Source organism: Galleria mellonella, unplaced genomic scaffold (genome assembly GCF_026898425.1).
Source record: "Galleria mellonella isolate WM207_F2 unplaced genomic scaffold, CSIRO_AGI_GalMel_v1 utg310, whole genome shotgun sequence".
Classification (NCBI taxonomy): Eukaryota; Metazoa; Arthropoda; class Insecta; order Lepidoptera; family Pyralidae; genus Galleria; species Galleria mellonella.
In genome coordinates, this window is record NW_026442071.1 from 1,272,637 (window position 1) to 1,283,929 (window position 11,293).

Below are 11,293 nucleotides of genomic sequence, written 5' to 3' on the forward strand. Positions count from 1 at the left end.
ACGATTAACTATCAAACAGTGATCCCTCTGTAAAGCAATTTAGGATTTTCTGCCTTATACTATGGATCTCTCTCACTATTTGTTCTTAATCTTTTCTTCAATAGCAATCGAATTTTATTTTTACGACCATTTCTGCCAGTGTCATGTATTTTTTTTTGATGGGTGAAAATGGTATGGTAACCCCGCCTACGCTAACGGGATACGCTGGCGGAGCACCAGTGAAGGGTGATAGATGAGAATGAAAACAGGCCAGTTAGCCCATCATGATGAATTCATCAGAAATTAACCATGATAGTTTCTAGGGGGAACCGCGAGGAGGTCGACCTGGTTGGGTATATTGCTAGCAATGGGATTCTAAGTCTCTATTACTAATAATCCCTTTTCCCCCAGCGTCATGTATTACAATTTATAAAAAGCTTGTATTCGCTACTAGCGATACGTGACTACTAATCAGACTCCTAATTATTCGACTGAACATCATTCAGATTATTAATCGGTAAAATTATTCATAGTAGTTGATCATTTACGTATCGTTACGAACGTAGCCGAATCGACCCGATCGCTTGGAATGTCCTTTTTATGTTTATAGTCAAGAATGTTGTGAAATTGAAGTGTGAATGTGAATAAGAAGTAGAAACTTTTGATGCTTATCAAATTAAATTTGTAATAATTTATTATGATGCATATTTTAAAGGAATTGACCGCTGTAATGTTTCTTCTTTTTAGACGTCAGTCGTTATTCATTATTAACTATTAATAAGGTAGGGGATGCAGCTACCATTGGTGGGAGAACCCGAAGCGATGCAAACAGCCCACTCTCATCATAAGGTAGTGCAAGAGGATCTGTGCTGTGATCGGAGATCGGAGAGATAAAATCGCGTAACTTGAAAGGTCCTTTTGTCAAGATGCTGAAGAATGCTTCTGCGGCAATCGGGTCGTCTGTATCGGAGATAATGAAATGTTCTTCCTCCGAAGACACCCAAAAGCTCTACACTGAAAATGAAAAACTCCGGCAAGAGCTCAGCGAAGTGAAAAAAGAAATGAAGGAGTTGCGTGAAGAATTTCGCAAAAACAGGTCACAAGCGGGCCCCCTATCGAACATCACAGGAGAACCCGGCAACGACCAGGAGGCAGGATCAGATTTTAAAAGCCGATTTATGCTAGACGTGGCGGTGCTGATCCAACGGCAATCGCGGGAATACGTCAACTAAAGGAGCTTAGAGAGCTAATCACTCCCCCTGCGACGGGAACTTCCGGTCGCTCGGAGATCACTCCAGAGGAATACTCACTGGAGCGTCACATCCCTCTTCAGAACAGGGAGAATAGTAAGATTCTCGCAACCATCCCTGGCGGTGGAGGTACTGGATTCAGGGACATCCCCTGGTTGAAAGAATCGCTAGAAAAAGGCAAGGGGAAAGGTAAAAAATCCAAGGCGAATAAGACGAGCCAGGACGTAGAACCCCAGCAAACAATGCCAATTCAGGCTACCCAATCCCGTCAACACCCGCAGCAACTGCAAACTTTTATGACAGCGGATGCAGAAGAGGGCACCAGGGCAACGATAGTAAAGAGGAGGGGCAAACTAGTAAGCGTCCCGGAAGGACACAAGAGCTCCAGCAAACAGGGGAAGCAAGAAAAGGCGACTGCTGCCAAAAAGGGCATCCCGCTACCCTCGAAACTTTGGCCACCCTCAATGGCAGTAGTGATCGCTTTGCAAACGGGGGTAGAGGAGAAGGGAGCAAACCACGCGAACGTAATTCGCGAAATAAAATTGAGGATAGATCTCCCATCCTTAGGCATACAGTCGGTCAGACTTAGGGTGGCGGCTACTGGAGCGTGACTGATAGAAGTCCCTGGCGCAACTAGCGCTGAAAAGGCGGACACTTTCGCCTGCAGGATCCGGGAAATTCTACCCGAAGAGGTCGCCAGAGTCTCCAGATCCAACAAAACGGCAGAGATGCGTGTGTCCGGTTTAAACGACTCTGTCACTACAGTAGAGCTCGCCGCCGCCGTTACAAGAAACAGAGCCTGCCCAATCGACAACGTCAAAGTGGGCGAGATTCGTCGAAACCCCTCCGATTTGGGAACATGCTGGGTCCGAGGCCCAGTAATCGCGATCAAGAAGATCAAATCCGCGACTCGTATGCTTGTTGGCTGGATCTCGGCTCGTACCAAATTGTTGGGGCAAAAGCCGCTAAGGTGCTTCCGCTGCCTGAACAATGGACATGTAAGGCAACTGTGTACGCACGTCGAAGATAGGAGCGGCCTTTGCTACCGCTGTGGCTGACCAGATCATAAGGCTACGAATTGCAAAGCTGCACCTAAGTGTGTGTGGTGTGTTCGTCCATGGGGCGTAAAGCCAATCATTGAGTAGGGGCAAAAAACTGCTCCGCTTCCAAGGAAAACGGCAGGAGAGGCGCGGAAACACCTATGACACCAACGGCTTCTGGCCATGGAGACGAGCCGGAAGCCAAGGAGACCACCATTTAATATGTCTCATCGAATCCTCTTGGCGAACATCAACCACTGTCGCTGCGCCCAAAATCTACTCATGCAGAGCGTGGCTGAATGGTCGATCGGCATGCTGGTGGTGACCGAGCCCCTGTTCCTTCCGAACTCTGTGGCTGTAGTGGCGCCGGGACGGAATATTTCATCACCTCCCATAACTCTTCTGGCCAGAAGCAAGAGTTTTTGGGAAGGAAAGGAATCGTAGTTGCTGGAGTTTACATTTCTGGAAACAGGACTATTGCCTGTTGGAGAGGTTTTTAGACGAGTTGGGAGCCTTATTGGGTCAACACTCGACCTGTCCGATCCTAGTGATGGGGGACTTCAATGCCAAATCCACGGTATAGGGTTCCCCAGCAACCGATGCACGAAGCGGCGTCCTTGAGGAGTGGGCTCTGGCGGCAAACCTTTCCATTCTAAACGAAGGCTCTACTCCTACCTGCGTACGATGGCAAGGCGAGTCGATAGTTGACGTGTGCTTCACCTGCCCGAACACTGCGCGCAGAGTGCAAAATTGGAGAGTCATGTGGGTGGGGGGGGGGGGGTACGTCAGCTCTATACGTCAGGTTTGATCTGTTCTCCTCGATTCCGACGTCGATTGGTCACAGGGAAAGGACATTAAGGTTCACCAGGTATAGTTTAAGCAAGCTCGATAGAGAGGTAGCGATCGAGGCCTCTATCGTGCAGGCATGGAACCCGAGCAACGAAGAGTCCGTCGACGCTTACGAGGAGTTTCACACTCGTAAGAAAGCCCTACAGCGGGAAATAAACCAGGCCAAAAAACAAGCCAGAGAGGAGTACTTGAATAAACTGAATAGGGACCCATGGAGGTGCCCATACCTGATGGTGAGAGGCAAGCTCCGATCGTGGAGATCCTCCGGCCTCAAAAACTGGAGGAAGTGGTGACATCCCTGTTTCCCTCTCAGCCAGCTTTCTCTCCGCCACCAATGGGAGTCGGCCCTGGTCGTCGGCAGAATCCGCCGACTAGGTCTCTGCGTAGCTTTGGACAATTCCGAGGCCGTTTGTTTCCACGGCCCAAGGCGAGCACCTCCACCTGGGTCACACATAGTGATAAGTGGTGAGAAAATAATGGTAAGGTCCTACATAAAGTACTTGGGACTCACGCTAGATGGCCGCTGGAGTTTCCGGGCCCACTTTCGGGGCCTGACTCCACGGCTCATAACCTTCTACAAATGCTCTTGGCCGGCTACTCCCGAACTTGCGGGGGCTCGAGGTGAGTTGCCGCCGTCTCTATCTGGGGGTGATACAGTCTATGGCCCTATATGGGCCAATGCCCTGATCCGGGCAAATGTCGCACACCTGCGAAGGCTGCACCGAGCCATAGCGATCAGGGCAATTAGAGGATATTGCACCATCTTTGGAGAAGCGGCGTGCTTGTTAGCGAGATCCCCGCCGTGGGACTTGGAGGCCAAAGCCGGCGCGTCGCTATATCTTTGGCGCGCGGAGTTGAGGGCTCGTGGTGAGGAGCCAGATTCTGGGGCTTTAAGGGCACGGAAGCTTCAGGAACGGCAGAACGTCCATGCGGAATGGGAAACGAGGCTAGCTGCACTAACGGCAGGCCACAGAACGATAGAACGTCCAGTCTTCAGTCCGTTAACACTCCGGCTCACACAGGTACTTACCGGACACAGTTGTTTCGGTAAGTACCTGTGCAATTGTTACGAGTGCGAGGATTGCGACGTCGACAAGGCGCAACATACCTAGGAGGTGTGTCCCGCATTCACGAGGGAGCGTCAAGACCTAATCGCGGTTGTTGGAAGTGACCTCTCGTTGCCTTCAGTTATAAAGGAGATAGTGAGCGACGAGAAGTCCTGGATGGCGGTCCTCGATTATTGTGAGGCTGTCGTGGCAAGAAAGGAGGAGGCAGAGAGAGAGCGCGAGATTGCCTCTTCTGCTGGTGCTATCCGCCAGAGAATAATTAGGCGACGAAGGAGAGACTCCGACGATTCGTCCCTTCCGACGTTCGGGCCTAGAGCAGTAACCGCGGGGGCGATTGCTGTCTGGCATAGGCCCTGAGATAGAGGCGTGCGCCTGTTCCCGCACGCCTCCCTGGAATAGAGCGGACGTAACCCCATTTTTCTGAGAGGAGGCCCGCTGCAAGAACGAGCCATCGCCGTCGGGGCCGCAACAGACTGCTGACATGCCCCCGTTGCCCCGACATTAGCGTGAATAAGGAACACCGGGGAGTTTTAGCCAGTAGGAGTCCGACAGTACACACATATCTCGCCGAGGTATGGAAGTCTGTATGAAGCATTTCCCCTCGACAAAAATAAATAAATAAAAGGGATGCAGGAAAATGCTTTGTTTTCATTATTAGTGGTTCGGATGGATTTACTAATTAGTAAAATAAATTTAATACGAAAATTCCTATATTACTAATTTAGTACACGAATTATAAAATTAGTAATTACTAATTATTCAAGTAAAAAAATCATATGGATTCGCGCACCGCTATAGTGTGGTAATGCCCACAAAACAAGTAATCACGTTTTTAATGCATGATAATAGATTAGTAACCCCGCCTAAATCGGTATATACTGTTGGGGAACCAGTGAGGGGTGATTATTAACGATGAAAAGGCAAGTCAGTTAGCCCATCGTGACGAATTCAACGATAAATTTGTCACGATGGTTTCAAGGGAAAACCGCGTGAAAGTCGACCTGATAGCTCAATATATGATAGGTTATATTGATAAGACTAGCCTTCCCATTACTAACAATCCCTTCTTCCTAGGAATCAGTACCATACAGTAATACTAAGTACTAATACCTATCTTTTAATCATAGACTTTTTAATTTACTAAGACTGGCTGGAATCCATCAGCCTATTATCATACTTTTTAAGATGAGCAATAAAAAAAAAAGAAAACAAAACATAGAGCAAGGTACTATAGACATCTGTCAACATTACCTTACGTTTTTTAAGAGTCAACACAACAGCTAAACGACAAATCTGATCTATACAACTACCTAAATCTATCAACACAATAAAATAAATATTTATAGTACTTTCAAGCTGTTTACAATACGCCTTTGTCATCAATATTGGTATCAATAGATAATTATAAAAGATCTAGTTTCTTTACCGTATCGAATGTTCAAATTCAATGCCTTGGTTGCATAGATTTCTCACAAATATTTTTTATTCAAAGTGATGTGGGTCTGAGATACAAGTCAAAAATAAACTGCCTTTTTGATTGAATGATTTTTTTAAGTGAATTTTAATTTATCGGATTGTGTCATAATTTCATTGCAAATTCAAATCAATTAATAAAATAATAAATGTGTAATTGTATAATAAATATTTTTTGTCTTGTTTTATGTTATAAAATATAAATTTATACCAATTCATTTGAGCGAACTTTTATCAATATTCCTTTTGTTATTTTCATTTTGAAAATTTACTAGCAAGTTTTTAAAAAAATACCATATTTAAGGATACATCACAAGAATATTGTTTTTAACTACATAGTTACTAAAGGTAATATCTGCAATAAGTACCTAAAAATGAACAATACAACTAGAACTACATACAGTTAAAATACCTCCAAAATTGGCTTTATTTTTCAGATGCCTGCTGCTAGTTTTGGTTCTTTAGTAGCAAATGTAATTAAAGAAGATTGCTCTATAAAAAATGTATGGAATCATAACTTGCATGAAGAGTTTCATGTTATCAGACAGGTATTTATCCTCTTATTAAGATTTCCAAAAACACTTATTACTTTTCTGTATGAAATCTTAATATTGAAATAAAATAGCATTCAACTTTTATTGATAACTTATAATACATGTTTTGGCCATTAATCATTAAAAATGTTTAATAATTATTATCGTTGTGAATATTATTATTAGATTGTCCAGAAATATCATTGGGTAGCAATGGATACAGAATTTCCAGGAGTAGTGGCGCGTCCTATTGGAGAGTTCAGATCCACTGCAGATTATCAATACCAACTACTAAGGTAAATGATGGAATAAAAATCTCTAACAAATAAATCTTTCCATTTTTTACAATAATTCTATTGCTAATTCTTAAAATATTTATGTATGTATATAGTATTAAGCCTATAGTCTTTAGACATGAACAATGCTTAATATGTCACAAGTGATTTTTTTTTTGTTATCTACAATTTTGATTTATTCATGTAACTTTGACCATGTAGTTCTGACATAGAATGGGCCACCCCCTTCTTTTCCATAGGTGTCATAAAAGGTGACTAAGGGAACTTACTGGTTGAGGGTGAGCAGCAGCATCCTTCTTTAAATATCATAAAAGCCTAACTGCAATTTCCAACCTGGCTGCAAAGCAATGCAACTGTCGGCAAAACCTCCCTTAAGGAGGCTCCCCCTATGTTCAGCTGTGAACAGTTAACAGCTAATATGATGACAAATTTGATTAACAAATAATTAACTTTATTCACAGATGCAATGTGGATTTATTAAGGATAATCCAATTAGGTTTAACATTCATGGATGAAAATGGCAAGACACCCCCTGGCTGTACTACCTGGCAGTTCAATTTTAAATTTAACTTACAGTAAGTGCCTTTTAATAAGTGCATTCTAAATGAAATCTTGTAAAATTATAAACATGATACAAATATTGATTGATTAATTTAGAAATCATGGACCTGCACTTAAAATTCTTGACAAAAGCCTAGAAATGTCTGTCTGCATAAAACAATTATAATCTAAAAACTTCTAATGACATCTTTAAATCCAAATTTTTAACTAGAATAATAAATTTGAACATGATTATACACTTATCCTTATAATATATAATTTCATACATGAAAATGATACTACTATATAAACCATCTTATTCATAAAACTTACTACAAACCTACTTTAACTATTACATTGTTTTGTCACTTTTGTTCAAACAGAATTTATCACAAATAAAAGACACAAAACAGTTCAAGAACTAAAATAGGTTTATGAGAGGTTAGATGTTTTTATGGATAAAAGGGAAAAATATATAAAGAAAGTAAAAATATATTTTAATTTCAGAGAAGACATGTATGCCCAGGATTCAATAGATTTGCTACAAAACTCAGGACTACAATTCAGAGAGCATGAAGAACATGGCATTGAACCTCTCGAGTTTGCTGAATTACTTATGTCTTCAGGTATTATAATAATTTTAAAATATATATAGGATATGATTTGAACATAAACCTTCCTATTAATTCCCTAATTTGTAATTTATGAGTACACCAAGTTTATTTGCAGAAAAAGATTTTGTTGTCAATATTTTTTTATTATAAAAATAAACTATTTATCCAATTATTTTTAAATATTATCAATTGTATAAAGAGTAACCAGAAATAATATTTATAACATCAATTGTCTTTTTAGGTATTGTGTTAATGGATAACATCAATTGGCTGAGTTTCCACTCTGGATATGACTTTGGTTACTTACTGAAACTTCTTACAGACCAGAACTTACCACAAGAAGAAAATGATTTCTTTGATAACCTTAGACTATACTTCCCCACTGTATATGATGTCAAAGTGAGTGTATATTTATTTTCTATCTTTTTACTAGTTTTTGTTCAACTGCTTAAATGAGAATATAATACATAATTTTTAACTACTATAGTTGAATTTCTCTGATTAAGTTTTTCATGACCAAGACCAATTGGATATGTATTTTTTCGATTTGCCCACTGTCTATAATAAATTAACACAGTAAATATAATAAAAAGTATAGAATATTATTATTATAGCAATGTTAAAATAAAAAAAAAGTACAAAATAAAATTCCTAATTTAAGCTGAGCGCTAGATGGATGACAACTGCTAGAAAGTGAAGTAATCAAAAAGTTAAAGGTTACATATTCAAGATATTTTAAATAATGTCAGAGTATGTCAGAGTCAGTAAATCTGATGATAACTAAATATACCATAAAAGTCTATATGTTGAAATCTCTATCAAACATGTTTTGTATCTATAAAATTCTAAACACGCATGAACAATTATAATATTCCAGTACCTAATGAAGTTATGCAAGAACCTAAAAGGTGGGCTGCAAGAGGTGGCAGACCAGCTTGAACTGCGACGCGTAGGGCCACAGCATCAAGCCGGCTCCGACTCTCATCTCACGGGAATGGCTTTCTTCAAAATTAAAGAAGTAAGTCCATGAAAGACAATTCAAAGGAAGTTACACCTTTTACAACAGTCTCAAGCATATATATAGTACCTCTATCCCATTCGTATTACTGCCGCCGAGTAGCTGTAATTTACTGGCTTTTTCAAGTATAAGTTTTTGAAGTATAGGGTGTGACAGTGAAATTGGTAGGTGTAGAAGAAGTCTTCAGAAATGGCGACACATGACGAGTACTATGGGCGTCACAATTTATTCTGTGATGTTGTTGATAATTACCATTTTCCATCAGGTAGCCTAATTAGTAGGTTGGGGGGAAAGGGATTGTTAGTAATAGGGTCAAATAGCCTTATTACTAGCAATATACCCTGTCAGGTAGACCTCCACGTGGTTCCCCCTGGAAACCATCGTAACTAATTCTAGTTTAATCTGTCAGGATGGGCTAACTGACTTACTTTCATATTCATCTGTCATCCCTCACTGGTGCCCCGCCGGTGTATACCAATAGCGCAAGCGGGGTTAGCATACCATTATCACCCATTAAAAAAAATTTTTAGGTTTGCCATTGTAAATTGTACATTAAAATTTTTACAAGAACAATAATTCTGCTATTTGTGAGACTATGTAAACAAATGGAGACACTTATTTAATTAAACAATTGTTTTTAGATATTTTTTGATGGTAACATTGAGAGCACCAGTGGACACCTGTATGGATTGGGAGCTCCTTTTTCAACAAATGTCAATAATTTCCAAGAAAACAGTGAAAATGGCAGTTCATCTTGATCAGGAGATTCGGTGTGTGTGACCAGCCTCACACCACAACCGCGTATTTTCCATATCTCAGAATGAATTGGTGAATGTTCTGTAATTGTTTTCTTAAATTAAATAATTTAATTTATTTAAGAGGCAGTGACTTCAAAAATATTGTACATACAACGCTTAATAAAGAAGTGAACTTATAAATGTTTAAGTGGAGTAACATAAATATTCACTAAGTAGAAATTTTATTTAATTGATTTAAATGTTATTATTAATATTTTATATTGTTCATAAATAGCAAACTGCAATGTAGTCACGTGTACATAAGCTTTTCAGGATGCATTGCGTTCCGGTTTTATTTCAATAATAAAAGGTTTCTATATCTAATAAATAAATCTGTATTTCTTTTATATACTTACTGTCTAGATTATTCTGTATAACGAATCACTTTTAGCAATGTTAATGAATATTAAAGTCGTTCTAAAATAAATTCAATTACATCCATCATTTTGCCGTTTTGTGATTGTACTGTAGATTTTTTTTAATAATGACATATTTTATGAAACATTGCTTCTAACTTTAGTGTATGAATATATTTGCTGAATGTAATGCAAAAAATAATTCTATCCAATCTAGTTGGATCAAGATGCTAAGATAAAGAAATATCATGAAACAAGTAAAACGACAATAAGTACATCACAGTCTATATAATGTACAAATATTTTCTTTATCTTTGCATCCGAATATAGAAAAATTATAATTCAATGTAACTATTGATTCACGACATAAATAATATTCGAAATAATAAATTTTGTATTTGCTTATTTTGATATTTCTTATTGAAATACCTAATGATTGGTTAGTAATAGGACTACCAATCCTATAGCTGACAATATACCCTGGTAGGTCGACCTTACGTAGTCCCTCCTGGAAACCATCATACTCATCAAGATGGGCTAAAAGACCTGCCTTTTCATTCTCGCCTATCATCCCTCACTGATGCCCCACTAGCATATACAACCATTAGCGTAAGCGGGGTTACCGTTCCATTAGCATCTATTAAAAAATGGTTGATTTATTAATAAATCATATAAATTGATAACAATTCTTTATGACGCAGTCATTGGAGAACATAAACACTGCTCAATGATGGATTATAAAATGAAAATGGACAAAATCAAAATATAACGTCTATACCTCGCCTATTATTAGTGTTATTTAGTGGATTAAACTAATAGTAAACCCGCCTGTTATTACTTCACACTAGCGAAATACTAATGAGATGTTAATAGTGGACGTCAGGTCAGCCTATCGTGGCAAGAATTGGTTCCTGAATATCTCTAGAGGTCAACCTAATCAACCAATTTTAAGTAGATCTTATACCTTACAAGATCTACTTAAAACCGGTTGATGGTTGTCGATAATTATACCTGAAAATAAATGTCACATGAGGTTCTAAAAACTATCCATTCTAGGCGAAAATATATTCAATCCAAATTATTGACAACAAAGTAAACGCGATCATAATAATTTTTGTAGTAACGGTTAACTATCAGTACCTTTTAAAATAAAATTATGTGTAATAAGTTCAGAATACAAACTACCTTGAATATAAAACATCGGGATGACAGCATTACATTGAGAATCATGGCAACACACACAGTGATCTACGGAACAGAGTGCAACATGATGGAGACTGGGGGAAAGAGATTGGTACTAATGAGGTCTAACACCTCCATTGCTAGCAATGTACCCTATCAGATCGACCTCTACGCGGTTCCCCTGGGAACTATCGTGGTTAATTTTCGTGGAATTCTTCACGATGAGCTGACTTGCTCTCATCCTCACTTATCACCTCACTGGTGCCCTGCCAGTATATGCCGATAGTGCAGGCGGGGTT

The 11,293-nt window shown here is 39.5% G+C and overlaps 2 protein-coding genes across 2 annotated transcripts; both read left to right on the forward strand.

Moving 5' to 3' along the window:
* Nucleotides 1-3,594: 3,594 nt before the first annotated feature.
* On the forward strand, nt 3,595-4,230 carry LOC113523506 (uncharacterized). The gene has a single exon (XM_026909489.2). The coding sequence runs from the start codon at nt 3,595-3,597 to the stop codon at nt 4,228-4,230; it is 636 nt and encodes a 211-aa protein (XP_026765290.2).
* A 1,462-nt stretch (nt 4,231-5,692) lies between these two features.
* Nucleotides 5,693-10,217, forward strand: LOC113523399 (CCR4-NOT transcription complex subunit 7-like). The gene is made up of 8 exons (XM_026909359.3): nt 5,693-6,006; nt 6,096-6,206; nt 6,378-6,487; nt 6,949-7,062; nt 7,535-7,653; nt 7,883-8,040; nt 8,519-8,659; nt 9,301-10,217. The coding sequence occupies exons 2-8, from the start codon at nt 6,096-6,098 to the stop codon at nt 9,415-9,417; spliced, it is 870 nt and encodes a 289-aa protein (XP_026765160.1). The 5' UTR covers nt 5,693-6,006; the 3' UTR covers nt 9,418-10,217.
* Nucleotides 10,218-11,293: the final 1,076 nt, after the last annotated feature.

What these genes read in the sequence shown, in the direction of transcription:
- LOC113523399 (XM_026909359.3), top strand. Translation starts at nt 6,096, where the DNA reads ATGCCTGCTGCTAGTTTTGGTTCTTTAGTAGCAAATGTAATTAAAGAA. An exon ending in TGAATTACTTATGTCTTCAG is followed by an intron (nt 7,654 to 7,882) that starts GTATTATAATAA and finishes TTGTCTTTTTAG; the next exon opens with GTATTGTGTTAATGGATAAC. An exon ending in CCACTGTATATGATGTCAAA is followed by an intron (nt 8,041 to 8,518) that starts GTGAGTGTATAT and finishes ATAATATTCCAG; the next exon opens with TACCTAATGAAGTTATGCAA.
- LOC113523506 (XM_026909489.2), top strand. Translation starts at nt 3,595, where the DNA reads ATGGTAAGGTCCTACATAAAGTACTTGGGACTCACGCTAGATGGCCGC.